General features: G+C 35.1%; 1 protein-coding gene across 3 annotated transcripts in view; it reads right to left on the bottom strand.

Moving 5' to 3' along the window:
* Nucleotides 1-46: 46 nt before the first annotated feature.
* Klf8 (Kruppel like factor 8) overlaps nt 47-23,923 on the bottom strand; it is a 203,579-nt gene continuing 179,702 nt past the window's right edge. For 2 of the 3 annotated variants that reach the window (XM_010610114.2, XM_010610112.2), the window contains exons 4-6: nt 10,596-10,707; nt 9,803-9,942; nt 47-579 (exon numbers count right to left, since the gene is read on the bottom strand). In XM_010610114.2, the coding sequence (XP_010608416.1) occupies nt 398-579; nt 9,803-9,942; nt 10,596-10,707 (434 nt within the window). In that variant the 3' untranslated portion in view covers nt 47-397. The remainder of the gene's footprint in view (nt 580-9,802; nt 9,943-10,595; nt 10,708-23,923) is intronic. The other variant, XM_010610113.2, reaches the window with a different exon arrangement.

The raw sequence follows: 23,923 nt of genomic DNA, 5'->3' as shown, positions 1-23,923 counted from the left end.
ATTCGTTCTAGAAAACAAGAGTAAAATAAAGGGAGAAGGAAGCAGCATATGTTTGTTCACAGCCTTGAGTTTGATTCCTGTTCTGTTATTTTAGGAAGAATGTCTATTTCAAAGGAGCAGAGATTGGGTTGGGGGCAGCCATGGGCGCCACAATAGAATTCAACCCATGCAGAGGTTGAAAAAAGTTAAGTCTAGATAGAGGAGAGGTGAAGGTGGAATAAAAAGGATCCCTTGGGAGGCCAGCTATCTTTTTCTCCGGTCTCCTCAATTTGGCTCAGTAGGCTGCTCCTACCCCGTTCCAGAGGCAAGTTGAAGTCAAAGAGGAAACTACGGTTGTGACCTCAACACATACACAGGAAACAAACCAGCACAGCTCCTCTGGAGTGGCCTGTGATGCTCACATGGTGTCATGGCGTCGGCGGTGCAGGGACAGATGGTCAGAGCGAGAAAAGCTGCGGTTGCAGTCTGTGCACTGGAATGGTTTGATGCCTGTGTGCTTACGGAAATGGCGTGTGAGCTCATCTGAGCGAGCAAATTTCCAGGTGCAGCCATCCCAGGTGCATTTATAAGGCTTCTCTCCTGTAAAGGAATATGAAAAAACAAAGGAAGTCAGAGAAGAGATGATTGGCTCCAAGAAAGATAACAGAATACATACATAACTTTTATCAAAGCTTTAGTTAAAGGTAGAGGCAAGCCAGGCATAACGGTGCAAGCTTGTAATCCTAGCTACTCCAGATGCTGAAGCAGAAGGATTCCAAGTTATAGGCTAGCCTGAACACTTTAGGGAGACTGTTTCAAAATTTTAAAAATAAGTCAGGTGTGGTGAGGCATGTCTTTAATCCCAATGCTCTGGAGGCTGAGGCAGGATGATTGCAATGAGTTTGAAGCCAGTTTGGGCTATAGAGTGAGTTCAAGGCCACCCTGAACCATGTAGGAAGACACTGTCTAAAAGATGAAAAAAGAATTAAGAGTATAAAAAGAGGGTTATACCTTTGGAGCCAGTTGACTATAGATTGAAATTGTAACCTTAAAGTGAACCTTTCCTCCTTTAACTTTGGGTGTCAATGAGAAAAGTAATTAAAGCAAAAGCCAAGTTAGTAGAACAACAACAACAACAAAAAAAATGCTGTGGCTCAAACAAACTTTCATTTGAATTCTGGCTCTACCACACTAGTTTTATGATTTTAAATACTCATTTTTCCATATCTGAGTCTTTGATCTCTCAATTCTTTGGTGAGGGGGCAGTAAAAGTATCTCCCAAGGAGCAGTAAAACATTTTATTTGTTAAAAAGATAAGTTATCAAGCAATAGAACTGATATCCAAAAACAAGGATTTTTACACTTTTCCACTCTATCACATTGTACTTATTATATCATTTTCTCTAATACTTCGTATAGAACAGCCTAAAAGAGTCATATTCAAAAAAAATGTGTGATTCAATGGAAAGGACTTTCAGCTAAAGCTACAGACTTTTTTCTGCGTAATGTCAGAAATTCAAATGTATGGAATGGCGTGGAGCAAGATGCCAGGCTAAATTAAAAAAAAAACAAAACTCAGTGCTCAGAAGCCTCAGGTTGCATTTGAATTATATATGGGATACGTAAATTCAAAATAGAAAAATAAATGAAAAAAAGTAGTATAAAATCTTTAGCAATTTATGACCTCCCTCTCTCTCAATATATGTGTGTGTGTGTGTGTGTGTGTGTGTGTGTGTCTGTCTGTCTGTCTGTCTGTATACACTATACTTGTGTATTCAGAATAAAGGCAATATAAATCTACACAAATGTATATAATTAGAGAAATTGTTAATATGCAGCAAAGAGAAGAAAAGGAATGATGAAAATAAGACATTTTAAATTTTTTTACATCTTTTGGTACTGTTTGAATGCTTTAAAATTACATTTTATATAAAACTTTTAAATAAAAAAGGAAAGGTGTATGACAACACATAAATATTAACTGATTCAGTCTGTGTTATATGATTAGAGTTATATTTGGTTTCTTAATATAGTTCTCTGTTTTCAATCTACTACAAAAATCATCTATTATTTCATATCAGAAAAAATAATGCAGACACAAAATGCATTGGTATTCTAATGTTCTATCTTCTGACTCTTGCTCTACTTCCTTCTGATAAATTTCATAGGATATTTAATTTGTTGCTACTTCAAAGTCTAGTGGTAACCTACTTTGCACTTACTATTTTTCATCTTACTTCTGACCAACTAATCCTACTAAGCTTTCATGAACTGTATAACTTTCATATAATGAAGTGCAGAGCAGAATCCAGTCTAAATCACAGGTTTGCACCATGTAAAGGCAATAATTTTGATGATTAATGTTATTAAATATTGGTCATTTCAATATTCAGAAATCACTACATTAGCTGCTATGAGTGAGATAGAGATGGATGTTTTGAGACCAAAAAAATGGTCAATGAAATGTTATCAAATAAGAAAAACCTACTGAATGACTACACATATGTGCGAGCACGCGCACGCACACAAACCCACACACACACACACACACACACACACTCCAGACACAGGGATATCCAAAAAGCTAAATGGAAATTTATTATCAGTGGGAAGAATGAAATTTTAGTGTTAGAGAGTGTAAATAGGATCTGCACTTTTTGTTTTCTATAATTTTATACTGTCTCCAAACAACTCTCACACTGCTATCTATACATTTTGTTGTACTCTCTCAAGACTTTCTCCTGAGAATCCCTATTTTCACTGCACATAAATGAAACAAAACTGACTTGCAAAGCAACCACACTTTGTGGTGATCAGGGCTCATTTGGTATAACACACAAATTGTAACAACTCAGTAGAGACCCATCTTACTATATAAAATGGAGTTACCTTTTATTGTCATTGAACAAGCTTCTCTTTTAGCTAACTTCATATGACACAATCCATAACCTCAATCAATTTATCATCTAAATTAAAGAACAAAACATATAAAAAGAAAAGATAATTCACATTATAAACATATACACTGTGTGACAAGGAGAGTCCATTGCTTGATCTTTGGGCTAGTGTGAAAACACTGAAATGTAGACACGGGTATATTCAGATGCATAGAGCAGAAGGCATAAAGCAATCCAATCAATTGGAGGCAAGGTCTGGTAAGGCAAGGCAGTGAATGGTACATAATATTAGCCACCTTTGCAAATGGGGCATCTTTACAGAAGAACTATGAGACGATCCATATTATAAAAGCCAGATTAAAAATTTGGGTTAAGAAAAATAATTTAGACTTTAACATTTTAGGCACTAATACCACAAAGGGAAGTTTGCCCAATGTACAGATTATATTTCAAATTCATTGGCAGCAGAAAATTTTAAAATAAAAACAAACTAAAAATTTGATTCATTATCTTCATATGTCAGCTTTAAACCACGTCAGTGATCGTTCCCCAACCAGACAGAGAGCTCCACCTGTGCTTTCTCTCTTTCATAGTACACCACTTCATGAAGCCAGTAGAGTGTATATTAGGTTACCACAGAACATTTCGTAAACTTGAGAATGACTTGCTCAAAGTTGTACATGAAAATTATCTAGCCATAATGTGTAATGCAGATTACAGTAATTAAGAGGTCACTGATACATAAAGTAGGTGAAGAAGTCAATTATTTGTTGAACTGATATGAGTCAATAATAAATGTAAGAAAAAATCCTAAGCTGTTGAGAGCAAAACTAGAATTGAACAGATACAAATAATGACTAAAATTTACTGTGTCTTTACTACATGTCCGTTACTATTTTAAATGTTTTATAGCTACTACTCACACATACAGGGTAATGAGAGGTAAAGTGACTTTCAGCAATCAGTAACAGATTGAGATGTCAAATACAATGGTGTAGCTTCACAGTGTATTTATATCTCTCAAAAACTATTCAAAATAAGCAATAAATAATAAAATTTAGAAAAATAACTGTGGGAACATAAGAATACTAGGAATCAATGATAAATTTTGAGCCTAGGAGAATAGATGGTGCTATTTTAAAATACTGGGACTTGGCAGTATATTTATACAGTTGCACCTGTTTTTCCTGCTTTGCATGATTGCAAGTTTAAAGGAGATAAAATGCTGCATTGTATACTAGAGGGGTTTTCCAGGTAAATAAGAGCTACATAGCAGTCTGTTAAAGAATATATGTACCAAAAACAGGGATATCACTCTCTAGAATCCCTTGATAGTGGAATACAATAATTGGAGGGCAGTAGATCAGGCAATTTCCTTTGTCCCAAGGAACCTGTGTAATACTAGCAATAGAGAAAAGAATACCTAGATTGTGTACCAAGGTTTCATTTTGAGGAGATTTTCCCACACACTAAAAGTGTGATTACTGGTAAATTTCCCAACTACAAATGACACTCCTATCCACCCAGTTATCCAAAGCAGAAAGCCAAGAATCATCAGAATCTACTCAGTCATCAATATACCTCCTATCCCCTCTGTTGACAGCATCCTAGTCAGAGATTCATCATTTTTTGTCTGTTCACTACATTGTCCTCTTAATCGGCCTTCTCTCTTCCACTCTTGCACTGCAGTACTTCTCACACTCACCACTTCACTCAATAATGCCCTAGCTAGGCTTGGCTTTTGTCAGTTATTAACAAGGCAAGCTTATTCCCACCATTTAGCTATGGTACTGTCTAGCTAATAAAACTTTCTCTAAACTTTGTGCATAGAAGATTTTTTCTCATATTGCTTACTTTCCTAATATAAACACTACTTTATCAAATAATTGAATAGGGTTTTTATGTAAATAGTTGGGAGGGGCACTGCTTAAGATAGGCTTAGGGAAAAATTTTCCCGGGCAGAAGATATTTAATAAGTGTTATAAAATAAAACCAATCAGAATCCCAATTCCAAAGGTCTTTTAAAATATTGTTAGGACTTTAAATTTCATTCAGAGTATTATGGAAAACCATTGGTCTATTTTAAGCTGCAGTGCATAAATGATCTGATTTACATTTAAACAAAACAAAAGGAAAAGATTTAAATCTTTTAACTTGACTGAAGAATGAATTGTAGTGAGGAAAGAATTAAGGTAAGAAGACCAATTAGGGCACTACAATAGTTCAAGGAGGGGACTGCATACAGAATTGCCACCAACTCACACTACTACAACTTAAGCAGTTAAGGCAATTTAACTTGCTTCTTTGAAGTGCCTTCCAGATGTCCCACTGAGATCGTATATCCATGGCTTCAAGTCAATCCTAAGAACTGAGTAGGATGTAGAGGTACAAGATCCCAACAATGAATGTAACTGTACTGTATCCCTAAAATGTACCAATAAACTCAATTAAAGCTGAAAAAAAAATAAAATCATGAAAAAAAAAAGAATAAACCCATTTGCCCATCAGTTGGAAACTGGATAAAGAAGATGTGGTTTTTCTATAAAATGGAATACTACTCAGCCATAAAGAATGAGAAATCAGATTCATTCATAGGAAAATGGATACATATTGAGGATATACTCCTAAGTGAAGTAAATAAGACACACGTGTAAATACCAAATAGTTTCTCTGGTGTGAAAAACTATAATAGTACATAAGATCCTAATGAGATAATTGACAATGTGAAATAGGAAGAAAAGAGCTAAAGGTGTAGGGGAAGATGGAAGGGTAGGGGAAATGTAATAAGGGAAAAGAAAAAATATGAGAAAATGAAAAAAATGGAAATAAAGTGTTTGTAAATGGGGAGGGGAGGAGGGGGTGAATGGACAGGGCAGGGATAAGGGGAAAAAATGAGAACCAAGACCTGTCATATAAAGGTACAAGATCCCAATAATGAATGTAACTGTACTGTATACCCAAAATGTAACAATAAACTCAATGAGGAAAAAAAGAATAATCCTGAATTTAAATAAAGTAAAATTCAATTGGATACCAATTGCCACAATTCACTAGGCATCTACTTTCATGATTATTTATTAAGTAAGCCTTTAACTTAAACAACTGAAAGCTAAGGCCTGTCATTTTCTCCCCTCATAAAAGAATCTGAACCCACTATGGGGGGAAAGGCACTTAAATATGAAAATTATAAGGGCTGATAAAACATGTGATGTATGTTCAAATAAAAAATTATCACAGCAAAAGCATACTGCCATTAATCCACTGAAAATACTCCTGTTCTTTGAACAATCTTATCCAATGCTTTTTCTCACCTTCTGAAGCAGTTTTGGGTGCTCTGATTTTTGTTGTTGTTTTTATTAATTTTATTTCTATATTTTAGGTATAAAATGTAATGACATTCATTACTGGATATTTGTAACCTTACATAATCCATCTTGCTTCTTATTTTTGCCCCATTCCCCTGCCGTCCCTTCAACCCCTCCACTTCTCCCTCTTTACAAATAATTTGTTTCCATTTTTCCATTTTCTCATATTAATTCCAATCCCCTTTTTCCTTTTCCCAATCCCTCCCACTTCTTCCCCTTTGGACCTTTCTGTCCTATTTCACAATATCTATTATACCTTTTGATTCTTATTTATACTTTCAGTTTCTTACACCAGAGAAACTATGCAGAATTTACATGTGTGTCCTATTTATTTCACTTAAGAGTGTTACCTCAATTTGCATGTGTTTAGCTCTGTAATTTCTCATTCTTTATGGCTGAGTAGTACTCCATTTTATTAAAATACACACAGACACACACACACACACACACACACACACATTTTCTTTATCCAGTCTCCAGTTTCTGTTTTGTATCTTCTACAAGGTGTGATAAAATATATGGCGAGTACTGCTGCCATTCCATAAAAGTGCAGGCTCATAGAAATATTACAGTGTATTCTTAAATATCTTATTCACTGGATCTGGCCCTCTGAGTTTTCCAGCTCTTCTCAAATTCAAATGTTGGCCATGAAAGGCCAACATCTAGCCACAGAAGAGGACTTCCAGAACTGCTTCAAAAAGTAGTAAGAACAATTCATACATGTGCTCCAATTGAGAGGAAGTCTTTTAAGGAGGATTAATGACAATCTGTCTTTTACTGAAATATATTTAAAATTTTTAAACACACACCGTATATTTTTAACACATTTCATAAATACAAGTAAATAATATCTCTTGTTAATTCAAGAATAGAGGTTAAGAGAGGGAGAGAGGATGTAGTGGTGAGTAAAAGGATAAAAAATGATCAAGATAAATTATACACATGTACTAAATCTCCAAAATGAAGGAAATAATTATGTACTGCAAGCATAAACTAATTCTAAAAAGAATACAGGGATGACATAGAAAAGACAGCTAGACCTTTACTACTTTAAAGCAATTCCATTCCAAATTGGGAATTCCAGAAGGATAAATGATAGGATGCATTGGAATTCAGGCCATAGGGTTCCAAACTAAAATAAATTACATGGAATCTCCTAGTCCAATCCCCTCATTTTACAGCTGGGGAAATCTGGGATCAAAAAGATAGGAAAAATGCTATCAGATGACACATACTTAGTAAAGAGATTTGTGATTAGAACTCAAGTGTTATAAGTTCATTTTTCCCTCAATACTTTCAAGAAGCATACTTTTATAACTTATAAAGTGATATATGAATTAATGTGACCTGATGTCTTTGTAAATGTGAGAACAGAATTTAGTAAGGAAAGAACATCTTAAACTCAAACTATGTGAATAAATCTATGATATATGTATGCTAAAATTATACCACATTGCCTCTCACTAAATGAGTCCATTCAACTACCTTCAAGTCTGCTTTCACATTTTATAACTATCTGGAAAATACAGGTAAAAGATTGAAACTCACCAATCTCAACATCACAGGGGCAAGAAAATTGCATGTGTTTTCTAATGTTATGAAATAGAAATTACACAAGCCGAGCGTGGTGGCACACACCTGCAATTGGAAGGCTGAAGTGGTAGGATCCTTGGGAGTTCAAGGCCAGCCTGGACTACATAGTGAGTTCAAGGCCAGCTTCAACTACATAGTGAGACCATGTCTCAAAAACTAAAAACAAAAAACAAATGAACAAAAAATTGGATAAAGCACACACCACCCTTTGTGACATATTGTGGCCAAAAACTGAACTTAAATCTGATTAATCTTCCAGACATAGTTATCCTTTTACAAGGATTTGGGGAAACATCAAATATGTTAAATTAACACAATGATAATGTAATCAAGAAAATTTTAAAAATGCTAAACTGAACTGGACAAATGACTCAGGCTCTTCAATAAATAAAATGAAAGAAAAACTGAGAGGGGTAAAACTTAATATTGAAAAGATAACTAAAACATATTAACCAAATTTAATGAATCGCCCTTCATTAGTACTGATTTGAACAACTTTTAAAAAAATTTATCAAATATTCTAGATTTGGTATTAAGCAATTTTGTGTGCTAATAATATTGAGGTTATTTTTAACTATCAAGATATATTATGAAGTATTTGTGACTAAAATGTAAGATTTTTAGAATTTTCTTCAAAATAATACAATGGAGAGTGGAAAATTAGTGAGAATATAGACAAAACAAAATTGGCCATATACTAATATAATTCTTGTAGTTGGATGATGAGTACTTTCAAGTACAGTAAACTATTCTGATTTCTCATGTTGAAAATTTAAGTTTAAGTACTTAAATACATATTGAAATCAGCATTCATCTGCATGGATAAATAAAACATCAATAATTAAAAATAGTTCCATGGGAATGTTGCAACAATGCAGCCTGAAAATCAATCACCTGTTTTTACCCTCAAGGCAAAGCCATGAGGTCCCTGGTAACTTCTTCTTGAAGTTTAAAACAGCAAGTAACACACACATTTTAGAAGAAAGGAGGGCCTCTTCTTTTACCAATGTGTCTGAGTCCCACTTCTAGCGTGGAGATCACAGCCAGGGTGGTGGCGCCCACCTGTAATCCCAGCACTGAGGAGGCTGAGGCAGGAAGATTGCTGTGAGTTCAAGGCCTGAGCTACATAGTGAGCTCCAGTTCAGTCTCAACTAATAGTGAGACCCTGTCTCATAAAACCAAAATAAATAAATAAATAAATAAAATAAAGTGGAGCTCACTGAAGAGGAGTTATCAAGGCAAAGGCAAAAAATGATGGTCAATGAGCTGCATTTAGCTTCTAGGCAAGTTTCTTTGAATCTCTAGTTTGATTAATAATTGAAGTAAATAACAACATTCAAAATTTAAGATATTCCTCATAAAAACCTTAATTTTGATTTTTAAAAATTATTGATTTCATAATATTCAGCTGCAGTTGGTTAGCAGCTATCTTTCTTTAAATCAGGCATATGCCCTCCATTTTGACAAAATCCTCATCAGATCAGCTTTATTTATTTATATGGACCTTTCTTTTAATGTTAACAAAGGCACATTGTAGGTTATTGGATGCTGCTGCACTTCAAAAATTTGATTTAATTTCACTTAAATATTTTTGTGCTTCTTCACACTCAGCCAAACCTGTGGGAGCCTAGAATTAAAGGAAAGAATAATGTATTAGCTGTCTTAAGTTTTGCTTCAGTATTATGTCTTCCCAATTAGAAATATATGTTATTTACTACTGATCATGACTACTCAAAAGACACCAGGTTTCATGTTTTTCTAAGCTGGTTTTATAAGAGTGGTCTTGATAGGAAAGACAAGGGGGATAAAACCATGAATGGGGCCTATACCTGAGTATAAATAAAGGGGTCTTTGTTTCAAGATTTCCTTCTCTTGTAGCTTTCAGAGACTCCTGCTCCTGTGTGTGTGTGTGTGTGTGTGTGTGTACATCTGTATGTGGTGGGGGTAAGATGGTGGCAGTTGGCAGACCTGTATGGACTCTGCGGTGAGCTTTCAGGTGAGAGCTTTTGGTGTATACTTTGTTGCATCCTGCAAAGTCACATTGGTGAATCCGTCTTCTCTTCAAATCAAGTGACTCTTCTCCCTGCATTTGGGTCATTATTCTTGATCTAAGCAAAGAAAGAGAGATAAGGCCAAAGTGACTTTAAAGTGGAGGCTAAAGAAATTGACTTGAATACAGTGGCACCTTCTCATATCAATATTTATTTTATGTTATTAAATTCCAAGCCCAACAAAGAGAAAATAATTGAAATAATGTAAATAATTCTCTCAACTGCACCATTCTGTTCACTAAGTGCTGGTCCCTTTGAAAGCATGGGAGGTGGTTATGTTTCCCTAATTGATGGTGTTCCAGAAGAGTGTGAGTATGACACTTTAATTAGTGTCACTCTTGTGCTTAAAGAAGTGCATGTTTCAGACAACACAGTTGCTAAGTATGAACCAAATGCTTCCATTTAATTTCAACACTGGAAGTTAAGTCTGTTTTACATTTATATACAGAAACACTAGATAACTGTAGCTTATGAAGATTTTGAAGAGTTTTCAAGGATAAAATTGATGATCTATAGTTAGAAAATAACTCAACCATAACATGTTCATACATGCACATATGTCCACACAAACTTGTGCAGGAAGAGAGTTTATCTACATTTTGTTATTTCTAAATTTTTGCTTTTGTTTCTGGTAATTAGTCCCATCTCTACGCATGCAAAACATGCACACATACACACACACACAGAGACTTAGAGACAAAAGTACTCACCCTTGCTGCAGTCCTTGTAGATTTGGTAAGGCTGAGGATCCACTCTCAATTAAACTCTCTTCACTGTCACTTGGAATCTCCAGTGGAGACATGGAGGTGGGGTCAACTTTCACTAAGAACAAAGAAAGGAGGCAGTATAGGCCAGAATGTATTTGCCTCTGCAATCATTTTCTGGATTTCCATTTTGGCCCACACTGAGAGGTGGCAGTGAGACACAGAAATAAAGAAAATGGAAAGATAGAAGTGTAATTGCATGGAATGAAATTTTTTTTAATTTATCACAGTAAAGAAGAGAAATGCCTTGAAGGAAAGTTAGGAATAATTGCTCGGGTGCCACCAGAATGTGAACTGTTCTAGGATATGATTTGGATATGAGCCATGTCTCTATCTCCAGCTGCCAGGAAAAGGTCTCCCAAAAAGTTGGGTTCGGTACATGTATATTTGAACTCTCAATAGTTTCCTGGCTGTTCTGAATTACTTTCTACTATTATATTCCAGATAATACATCTTCCTTGGTTTTTGCCTTTCTAAGCTAAAATGAGGCAATGAGGAAAAATGTACCTAGTAGTTGCTTGATACATGTTAGCACTCTTCCTGTTTGGCTATGTTTGGAAAGGCCCTCAAATATTTTGTTTTAATTACAATGATGTGCAGAGGTCCTGGGTTCAATCCACAGCACCAAAAATCTTTGGGTTTTGTTGTTGTTATTGATTTTTGGAGTTTTTTTTGTTTTGTTTTGTTTTTGGTACTGGGGCTCAAACTCACAATTTTGTGCTTACAAGGGTTGTTGGCTACAGAGGCAGCACTGGAATACCTTAGGCTGTTTTCTATGGAAGATTCTGGTCAGAGCTCAAAAGACCAGAAAGCTTATAAAGACCAGGCTCAGGAGGTTTCTGCTGGGAAGAAGGACTTCATTGGCTGTTGGACTCCAGATAATGTGTGTTATGGCCTGGCAGAAAGTTTGTGTGCATTATGTTTATGTCCAGAGACTTGGCCTGAGACTAAAGGTGGTAGACTAATTCATCTTGCAGAAGAAATTTCAAGGCAGTCAACTATTCAGGCAATGGCATGGCTACTGTTGGGGGCTTTTAGCCAGATATATATGGAGAATCAAGAGCTAAGAGCCCAGCAGAATGATTTAAAACTTTTTGAGTTGGGCCAGAAGGGAAGCTCCAGTAAAGCTGGGAAATGTAATGATAGAGCAGAGCAGATCTTGATTGTTGAGAAGGAACAGGAGAATAGAAAAGATGGTCTGTAATCAACAGGACCCTACTCTTTGCAGTCTCAGAATTGTAAAGGTAAAAAATTTCACTTTGAGGAGAAAGGCCCAGAGGACAATGTTCCAAAAGGGCAGGAGCCACATGATGTTCCAAAATGGTAGCCTAAGGAAGCTGTTCCAAAATGGCAGCAGCCTAGATAATTTGTTCCTCAGGATTGGGTTCAGATTGCTCAGCAATCTAGGCACTTAACCCCTTCAGCCAAGAGAGAGAGAAAACTGGCTACTTCTGCTCCATTTAGCAGCAGACCTTAATGTCATCCACGTGGTGCTGATTTTAGGAGCATGCCAAATGCAAGAGTAGTGACATCAGGAAGGCTTCCACCCAGATTTCAGAAGAAGGCCTGGGAGGCCAGTCAGGGTGCCCCTGACATGGCAGTGTGTGAGCTGTGAGTGTGAAGCTGAAGGTTCATTGGAGACACCGAAGTTTGGAGAAGCAAGGAGTGTGGATTGTCTGAGGATAGCTACAAGGAGGGAGCAGAGCCAATCAAAGAGAGAAGCCCTGGGAGCTACAAGCACCAAAAACATCATAGGGGTGGAGCCACCAAAACCCTTTGGACTTCACAACTTGCCAGATTGATTGGGGATGCTGGAAATGGAACTGTGGGGTTTAATGTTTCTCCTACTCGATTTTGGACTTACTCTGGTTGATTTCCTTTGTATCACGCTATGTGTACCTTTTGGAATGGTAATGTTTATTTTGTGCCATTGAATGTTGGAAGTGTTTAACTTTCTTCTCATTTGTACAGGGGCTCGAAGCTAAGACTTTGCTTAAATCTCAGAGGAAACTTGGGACTTGGACTATTCAGCAATGCCAAAACTCTTATTATTTTGGCTACTCTTAGAGATGGATTAAAGGCCTTTTGTATAAAGGAATGTACATGAGTTGGGGGGGCAGGGACAGAATGTTATGGTTTGGGTGTAGATGTCCTCCCAAACCTCTCATAGTCATAGGTTTGATCTAGAGTGTGAAGCTGGAATTCATTCATGATGCAATACTACACTCAGTGTCACTCAGATTAAGGGTTTGAGTGCTACCCACCCTAACTAGTCTAAATAAGATAAAAGTGGCAGGGGGACACTGTAAACTTTCTTGTTACCTTTGCTGCCTTGTGTGTATGACAGTTTGTTTCTGCTCTACCATGCCTGTCTGTCATCCCTGCCTTGGAGTTGCATGATTATGAACTTAAATCTCTACAAATTATAAGCAAAATAAACTGCTTCCCCTCTAACTTTAGGTGTCTGATATTTTGTCTCAGCAATGAGAGAAAAGTAACTAGCACAGGTGGTGTGCACACTCCCAGAGTCAGTAAAATGTTCAAATTTTCTATGTGGCAGAAAAGGGTAAGTGTAAGGTAAGCAGGAATATTTGGCTAATGTAGATGTCTCTGTACTTTGATTTTGTGTGATTCACTAAAAAGTATTAAGTATGCATCTCATTATTTATCCCTGTGTGTGACATGAACATACTAATATCTTAAGTTTGTATACCTTTTAAGAAACAAAAAATGGCATGTGAAAGGTAAAGCATAGTTTTTGATACTTTGTTCTTACAGTCCAATTTTTTTGTGTCTCTCCTACTAAGAGGTAAGCATTTCATTTTGGAGACTACCCAGTTAATGTTCTTAATTTGAAACTATAATGAATATATTTAAAGTTTACTTTGATTATTTAGAGGGACTGTGGTGGAATGATGGATATTATGGGTGGGTGGAAGCAGAGATAAGGAGCTCCTCCAAACCAGCCTTCCATGTTCCCACTAAATTTATCTCAACAAACAAGAAATTTTATTTCCACTTTTTGCTTCTTTCCTTTTTGTTTGGTTTTCCTTTCCTTTGTGGGTCTTGATATCCTTTCTAAAACAAGATTATGAATAAAAATAATTATAAATCAGTGCTACTTTATAACATTTTTTATTCAATAGACCACTGTAGAGTCTCTGCATTTTGATGCTTCCCGTGTTCTTTTTCAGCTTCATGCAAATAGTGATAGATACTAAGGATACATTTTCCTTTCTATTTTTCACTGTCTAGAATTGAACTCAAAGCCTTAAGCTTGCCAGGCAGGCATGGCACTGCTGAGCTATGACCCAGCTACAATTAGTGATAGAATGATCACTAGGACTTTGACATTTCAAGGACAGGGCTCTTGTAATATTCTACATTATAATGAGCTGAAATATGGTTCCTAATAATTTATGTCTACACACAAAAATCAATAGCTTTCCTCTACACAAAAATTGGACTCACTGAGAGAGCAATGTGACAACCTTTCACAATAGCATCCCAAAAATTGAAATACCTTGGAATCAACCTCATGAAGGAAATGAAAGACCTCTACTCTGAAAACATAGCACTCTGAAAAAAGAGATAGAGGATGATAATCAAAAAATGAAGGCTGTCTGTTGATCCTGTGTAGGAAAAACCAAATTAGTTAAACTGCTATATAGATTCAATGCAATCCCAATTGAAATTCTAGCAGCATACTTCATGGACCTTGAGAAACAATTCAAAAATTCATTTGGAACAAGAAGTGACCTAGAACAGCAAAAGCGCTTTTAGGTAATACATACAAGGTAGGGTATATCACCATCCCCAACTTGAAACTATACTACAAAGCTACTGTGATAGCAACAACATGTCACTGGCAAAGAAACAGACCTGAGGACCAGTAGAAGAGATTAGAAGATACAGAAACAACTCCAGACACACTGAGCCACCTCATCTTTGACAAAGGAGATAAACTTCCTCGCTGGGGAAAGATAAACTCTTTAAAAAATGGTGCTGGTAAAAAAACTGTATTTCAACTTGCCAAAGATTAAAACTAGACCTTTATCTCTCACCGTGTACTAAACTAAAATCAAAATGGATTAAAGATCTAAATATTAAAGCAAAAATACTAAACAGGATTAAAGAGAGGCTAGGTAGAACTCTTGAAGACATTGGCATAGGAAAAGATTTTATAAATAAAACCTCAACTGCATGAGAACTACCACAGATAATCAATAAGTGGGATATCGTCTTATTATTATAAAGCTTCTGCAGAGCAAAAGAAATGGCCAACAGCATGAAGAGACAACCCACAATGTGGGAAAATTTCACCAGCAGTTCCTCACACTAAGGTCTACTATTTAGAATAAAGAACTTTAAAAATTCAGATCTCCCAAATTTAGAGATGCAATCAAAACTTGGCATCTGAAATGAACAGACATTTCTCAGATAAAGAAGTAAAAAGAGCAAATATACATATGAAGCAATGTTCAACATCACTGGTCATTTGAGAGCTACAAATTAAAACAAGGCTGAGATTTCACCTCATCCCAGAAAGAATGGCTGCTATCATGAAATCAACCAATAAAAAATGCTGGCAGGAAACAGGAACCCTGCTCCACTTCTGGTGGGCATGTAGACTGGTGTAACCACTGTGGAAATCAGTATGGAGTCACCTCAATGAACTAGATAGAATTGGAAGTCTCCTTTGACCCAGCTATTCCCCTGCTGTGTATCTCTCCAAAAGAATTAAAAGAATCACACCCATAGTATTATATGTGCAACTATGTCCATTGCAACAGTTTCTAATAGCTAAGACCTGGAAACAGCCCAATTACCTATCAACTGGAGACTGGTTAAAGAAAATGTGTGTGTTTTTAAATATAAAATGGAGTAGTACTCATGCATAATAAATGACAAATTAGAGACATTCATAGCTAAATGGATGCACATTGAAGTCATACTACTGTAAAGTGAAATAAATAGGACACACATGTGCAAATACCAAATTGTTTCTCCAGTGTGAAATACTGAAAGTGTAGGTGAGGTCTAAAAGGTATAATAATGTGAAATAGTAAGAGAAGGGGAAAAGAGGAATGGAAAGTGGGAAGGGTAGGTTAATGGAATTAATATGAGAAATTGAAAAAAAAGGAAACATAGTCTTTGTAAATAGGGAGAACTGGAGAGGTTGAAGTAATGGCAGGAAAATTTAGAAAAAAAAAAACAAGATAGATTATGTAAAGGCGCAAATTTCCAAAGATGAATGTTACTACATCATATACCTAAAATATACCAATAAAATTAATTTAAAAATTAAACAGAATGAAAAAAATTTTTGGTGCCAGGGATTGAAATCTGGACCTTCTGCTTGAGAGGGAGGAAGGGGCCACTGAGCTGAATTCCAGATGGAATATTAAAGCTAATGAAAATTCTCTTGGAAAAAATTTTAAAAATTTTTTCCATCAAATTATTTATTGAAAAACAACTACCGTGCAACACCATGTTAGGCTTCCCAGGAAGCCACTCACACACACACACGTCTTATTATTTAGATATTTATAATTTGGTTTGAAATAATGTCCACATACTTGTAATATAGGCAAGTAAACAGTTTGAAACAGAAGGGATAAATGGCACATGAAGAACACAAAAAAAAATTGGCAAAGAGTTTTATCAAGACATTAGTTTCAATGAAGAGATAAGGTATTGGTAGAGACAAGAGCTAAAGTTGATTAAGTATGGTAGGGATAGGATTGTTGTCCTCCAATTTTCCCCATAACATTTCTAATGAAATAGATCAATAAACACATTCCTCTGGAAAATCGAAGGAGGGGGCTTACTTCGGCAGCATATATATTAAAATTGGAATGATGTAGAGATTAAATACAATGTCCTTTGTACAAAGATAACATGCAAATTTTTGTAGCACTCCATATTTTTACCACAAATAACCACGACTAGAAATGAATCTATCCACACACATCATAATCAAAATTGCAAACATTCAACACAAGAAATGATCGCTAAGAGGTGTACGACATAAAAAGCAAGTAACCCATCAAAGTAAGCCCATCAGAGTAACAATGGATTTTTCAGCACAAATCTTAAAGTTCAGGGAAGACTGGAACAAAATTTTTCAATCACTAAAAGAAAATAATTATAAATACAGAATTCCATATTATATAATATTAGCTTTCAGATTTCATGGAGAGCTAAAGAGCTTCAGTGACAAAGATATCCTTTAAAAAATTCATGACAACTAAAGCAACATTGCAGAAAGTACTTAAGGGTACTACACAGGTAAAAGTCATCAGCATCAAGGAGTACAAAGGAAAGTAGATATCTGAAGGAGTTACCAAAGAAAAGCAAAAAACATAAAACAGTGAATAGTACAAAAGCAATGCAATGACAATATTCAGTAAATCTCTTACAATCATAATGCTTAATGAAAATGGTCTTAACTCTTCAATCGATGAGAGACAGACAGAGTGGAACAAAAAACAAAATCCATCCGTATGCTGTCTTCAGGTGAAACACCTCATCCCCCTAAATTATACTGTACAGACTAAAAGTGAAAGGACAGAAAAAATACTCCATACAACCAGAGCTGCCATACGACAAGAACAGCTACCTTATTTTCAAACACAATATACTTTAAGCTAAAACTGATCAGAAGAGACAAAGGTGGCCACTATATATTGGTAAAAGGAACAATTCAAGAAGAGATAATAATTGTAAATATATGTATTATGGCATACCCAACATCATAAAACAAAAGCTCCTGGACATGAAGGAAAAGATGAGTCTCAAAACAGTCACAATAGGAGGTTCAATTCCCCATTCTCACAAACAAACCAGAACCCCCCTCAAAAAAAAAATCAGAGCTCAACACGCTATTGAAGTAGACTTAATAGATATCTACAAAGTGTCATCTAACATCAGCAGAATGCACATTTTTGTCATTATCACATTAATTTTTTTCAAAGTACAACATATAATAGTCCATAAAACATGCTTAAATAAATACAAAAGAAATGAAACAACCTTCTGCATACTATCGGATCATAGCATAATTAAATCAGAAATCAAATCAAATAAATCACAGAAACTATGGAAACTCAGGGAGATTAAATAATACATTATTGAATAATCAATGGATCATAGAAGAAATCAAGGAAGAATATAAAACAATTCCTAGAATCAAATGATAATGTAAGTATAAGATGACAAAATATACAGAATACAATAAAAGCAGTTGTAAAAGGGAAATTTATAGCAATGAACAAATACATTAAAGGCATAAAACAATCCCAAATAAAATATCTAATGAGGAATCTCAGGGTGCTACAGAAAATAGAATAATACAAATGCAAACTTAATAGGAAAGAGAAATATAGAAACCAGAAAAAAGTAATGAAATTGAAATTTAAAAATACAAAGTTTCAATAAATAAATGAATTGGTTCTTTGAAAGGATAAATAAGATTGATAAACTTCAACCCAATCTTACAAAAGCAAGAAACCATATCAATAAAATTAAAAATGAAAAGGTGAATTCACAGTGGACATTATTAAATTCCAGAGGAATATACAAAAGTATTGAAAAATTATATTCCAATAAATTAGAGAACCTTAAAAAACTGAAAAAAATTGACACATGTGAATTACTAAAATTGGAACAAAATATGTAAAAATATCTATAAATATACCAGTAACAGAAAATGAAATAGAGGCAGTAATAACAACTAACAAACCCCCAGGAAATTATGGTTTCACTATAAAATTTCACAAGAACTTCGGGAAAGATCTATCACCAATGTTTCTCAAACACTAATGAAATCAGAAGGGAAGGAGCACCAACAAAGTCTTTCCTGGAAGTTATCGTAAGCCTGATACCAGAACTGAACAAACACCTAACACAAAAAATAAGAAAGGAAAAAAAAAGCAAAAATAAGTCTGTAATGACCAGAGATCCAAAAATTCTCAATGAGTCACTTGTAATTCGAATGCAACAAATTATTACAAAGATCATATGTCATGACCAAATTGGGTTATTGGAAGGATGTAGGTTCAACATAGGTAAAAATATAAATGTAATGTTTCACATGAACAAAAGAAAGGAGAAAAATCCCATGATCATCTCAACCAATACAAAAAGCCTTTGATAAAATCCAATATTCTTTATGATAAAAACCCTGATGAAAATAGATGTAGAAGTACATACCTCAAACTGATAAAAGCTATTTAGGATAAACCACTGCCAGCATCTAACTAATTGGGAAAAAAACTGAAAGTATTTCTCCTAAAATCAGGAACAAGACATATGTGTCTATTCTAAACCATCCTGCTTAATGTAGTACTCAAAACTCTAGCCAGAGCAATCAGGCAAGATCAACAAATAAAAAGGATATGTGTACGAAAGAAAGAAGTTAAATTATATTATTTGCAGATGATAAGATCTGTTACATAGAAAAAAACCAAATAACTCCACCAAATGACTCTCAGAATTAATAAAGATATTAAGCAAGTAGCAGGTTACAAAATGCATAGAAAACAATCAATAGCATTTCTGTACAGCAACAATGGGTACATCAAGAAAGCAATAAGAAAAACAATCCCATTCACAGTAGGTTCAAAAAAATTAAATCATTAGTAATTATCCTAACCCAGGAAATAAACGACCTCTACAATAAAAACTATGGTTCTCTGTGAAAAGAGATTTTAAAAATCTTTTAAGAAAATGTTAAATTGTTTGCATTTATACTAGTTTCTTTGGTTCATTGAAAAAAAAATGCTTTTTCCTTTCGTTTTTTATGGTAAGAGAATTTTTTGTCCATGACTTGTACTCTGAGTAACATACTGACAATTCTTTAAGGTTATGATACGCAGTACATTAACTGTTGCTGTTTTATACTTATACTGTTATGAAATTTTGTAGTTTTTTCATACAAGTAGGAAGAGATTTGTTTTATTTTCTTTATTAAAATATCTACTTGTATTATATAAAAATAAAAAAATTTTGAAAGATATTAAAAATTGAAAGATTTTCCCTGTTCTTGGATAAAGAGGACAAATATTGTCATAATGGTCATATACCAAAAATGACACATAGATTAAATAAATTTACAATGAAAAATAACATCAGCATTATTCACAGGATTATAAAAAATCCTAACATATATATGGAAGCAGAAGTGAGCTAGAATAGTCAGTTATCGTGACTATGAAAAGCAAAGCAAGAGGCATCACAATCTCTGGTTTAAAGTTATATCACAAAGCTACAGTAATAACAGCATGATACAGTAACAAAAACAGACAATAGATCAGTGGAACAGAAGCGATGATGCAGAAACATTCCCAGCTTCATTTCGCCATATAATCTTTGACAAAGGTACTGGATAGATAGCCACTTTAACAGATTGTGCTGGGATTATGGATTATCCACGTGTCGGAGAATGAATTTAGATCAATATTTCACACCCTGTTCAAACATCAAAACTAATTGGATAAAAAACCCTAGATATTAAAATAAAACAACTGAATCTACTTGAAGATAAAATAGATAAAATTCTTTTAGATATAGTCATAGGCATAAACTTTCTGAACAGAATTTCAATTGTAAAAGAAAAAATACAAAAAATCACAAATGGGATTATATCAAATAAAAACCTCTGCATAAAAAGAAAACAATCAAGAGCATTAAAAGACATTCTACAGAATGGGAAAAAAATGTCAGGTACATCTCAACAGAGGACTAATGTCCAGAATATATTTTTTTAAACTTTAAAAAATAACTCCCTCAAATATAAGAGCCAATGAAAAAATGGGTAATTGAAATGAATAGACACTTCTCAATGAAGGAAGTACAAATAACCAATAAATATATGAAAAAATGTTAAACATTTTTGGTCATTAGCGAAATGCGAATGAATGAAAATAACAGTGAAATTCCATCTTACTCCACAAAGGATGGCTATTATCAACAAATCAAGAAACAACAAACCTTGGCAAAAAGGTATTTTATATCTCTGGTTGGAATGTAAACTAGTACAACTAATATGGAAATTAGCACAGAAATTCCTCATAAAATGAAAAGTTGAAGTTCCATTTGAACCAGGTTAACCTCTTTTTGATATTTTCCTGAAGTAGTTGATCATATATTATAGCAACATACACGTACACATATTTATAGATGCAAAGTCAACAATATTTAAATCTTGGAAGCAGCCAAAGGCCCAAACATAGATGAAAGGATAAAGAAAATCTGGTATATATATATACAATGAGTACTTCTCATCCATGAAAAACATAAATTTTAGTCATATGTAGGAAAATTGATGCACCTTGAGACTATGTTTTAATCACTTTTCTTCTCACTGAGATGCAATACCCAATACCCACAATTTAAAGGAGGAAATGTTTATTTTAGCTCACATTTTTGGCCCATGTTTGTCTGGCTCCAAGGCAGAAAAAGCAAGGTGAAAGGGCCTGAGCAGAGGACAGCTGCTCTTCCCCTCATTCAGGAATCACAGAGAAAAGGAAAGAGCCAGAGTAGGAGATGTACTTTGCTAGGTCATGTCCCTAGTGGCCTGTTCTTCTAGCCAAGCCCCACCTTCTAGTCAGTGATAGGGCCGCCCCATGATTCTGTCACCTTCCAACAGCTTTACCCCTGAACACTTGAGTTTTTTGGGGGACATTCTATACCTAAACCGTAACATTCCATCACTGGATCCAAAAAGACTCATTCTCATCTCTTTATGCAAAATGCACTTAATGCATCTCTAAGAGTCACCAAATTATAATAGATTCAGTATTGGATCTAAGTTTCCACTTACATTCAATTCAAATTCTTACCTATAAACCCCTATAATAATCAAAAGGATAGTTAAATATTTCCAACATAATGGCCCAGTGTAAACATTCCCAATCCAAAATGAATATATAGGGGGGCTGGGCATGGTGGCACATGCCTGTAATCCCAGCACTTGGGAGGCTGAGGCAGGAGGATCGCTGTGACTTCGAGACCTGCCTAGGCTACACAGTGAGTTCCAGGTCAGTCTCAACTACATAGTGAGACCCTGTCTCAAAAAACAGCAACAACAACAACAACAAAAAAAACAAACAAAAAAACCAAACATAATGAATATATAGCAGGATAAAAAGGAATGGCATTAAAGCAAGACGAAAAGTCAGCAGGGCAGACACTATACCTTGCAGTTTGATATCAAGTATGCAATGCACATTGTAGCAAGATATAAACTTCAAAGGGCTTGTGCAGTCCTGCCCCTAGACATTGCAAAGTGCAGGCCTCATGTTTTTGCTTACTGTCTGATGCTTTCCTCAGCAACACTCCATGTTTCTGGCATCTCCAACTTCCCGGAATCTCCACTATACTTTTGGCTTCATTCTTACCACTTCAGGTACTGCCTCTCAGAGGCATACTGCTTGTACTCCATGCCTTTTTCGGAAATCTGGGTGAAAATATCTCTGTCCCACAGCTCTTGCATTCTACAAGCACGTAAAGACAGGTCCACATGGACAATGTCAAGGTACGCCATCAGTGCAAGCTGTATCTATGCCCCCTTAGATTATGGCTACAGAGACATCTGAGTACCTGAATGGCTGATCTCCAGGAAACTCTTTCATAATTGGACACAAATAAACTGTGCTCATGAGAATTCCCTTCTCAAAGCAAAGTATTTCAGTTTTTCACCTTTGAATCTGCAAAGAGAGCAGTCTTGTTGATTCCTGAGGTATTCTTAACCCATCTTTCCTATTATCTTGATTAAAAGCACTTGACTTCTATTTAGTATAACCATATTCTCTGTGGCCCCATTTTTATTATGTATTTCCTGAAAAATTCAGTATATACTTTGGTCCTGTCTTTTGCTCCTTATTCTCAAAGTAGGTCTCATTAAAATTACCAGCAGTACCTAAGCCACAGTCTGAACTTTGCGATGCCTTGAAATTTAATAACCCAGATTAGCCAACCACCCTGAATCTTGATCTCCTGCAAAGTCTCAGGAAATGAGCAAAATGTAGACAACAGTTTTTGTTTCCAACATCATCCTCTTGAGCCTGGCCATTACTATCTTTATTTCTGTCATCATACTGGATTTCAGAACTCTGACAAATACTTCCTTGGCTTATAATATTCTAAGGCTTCTCTAGCAAGCATTTCCAAACCTTTCCCACAAACCCTTTTCCAAGGCTTCTAAAACACATGGTAATGTACAACTAAACCAATGACTCCATGCTGGCACTAAAATCTGTCTTAATCACTTTTCTCCTTGCTGAGACACAGTATGCAATACTGACAATTTAAAAGAGGAGAGGATTATTTTTGCTCACATTTTAATTCCATGGTCAGCTCTCTCCAAGTGAGAAACAATATGGCAAGAGGGCCTGGGTATGGGATAGCTGCTCACCCCATGACAGCCAAAAATTCAAGAAAGAGGGTAGGAGCCAGGGAGGGAGAAGATGTATCCTTACAGGTTACACCTTCAGTGGCCTGCCTCTTCCAACCAAACCCTACCTCACAAGAGCAAGTCAGCTATAGTGACAGCACGATCCACTCAAACTCAAAAAGCCCCACCTCTGAACACATCAGTCCTTGAGAGGACATCTATATCTAAACAGTGACAAACCATAATCATAAGTAAAATAAATCAGACACAGGTTAAATATTGCATAATTTATCTAATGCCAAAAACCAAAAACATAAATAATTTAAAGTGCAAAGCCAGATAGGTTATTAGAAATAAGGAGGTAGACTTTATGATGATGAGGAGATCTAGGAAAGTGTGGAGGTGAGAGAGTGGAAAAGAAAAAGGAAATTCAATACAATTAGGATGCAATATGTACCAATTCCACAAGATGATTGCAATTATTTTGTGTCACAAACATTTACTAATAAAAAAGAAACAAGAGAAAATCTGCCAGTGGGTTAGTAAATTTAAGCTATTTTCAAATTTTGTGATATATTTTTAAAAGTTATTCAAATTTTGCATATTTCTCTATATAAATTCATAAACACTTAATGCTTTACATTATTTAATGTGAAAGAGTATAATTCTGCTAGAAAGATGGATATGTGTGGCTCACAGATATGTGTGACTTTCTCAGAAGTATGATCTAAGCAAAAGAGACTCATTGTACATTTTCATGTATTAGTAAGCCTAGATAAAATCAATATGAAAGATTATTTTAAAAACAGTGTGAAGAATAATTGTAGGGAAGTGAAAAGAGACAAGAGATATCACTTCTCAGCATTTTGGCTAAGAT

Source organism: Fukomys damarensis, unplaced genomic scaffold (assembly GCF_012274545.1).
Source record: "Fukomys damarensis isolate Sample0158 unplaced genomic scaffold, DMR_v1.0_HiC HiC_scaffold_39, whole genome shotgun sequence".
NCBI classification, from domain to species: Eukaryota; Metazoa; Chordata; class Mammalia; order Rodentia; family Bathyergidae; genus Fukomys; species Fukomys damarensis.
This window is presented reverse-complemented; position numbering and strand designations above follow the sequence as displayed.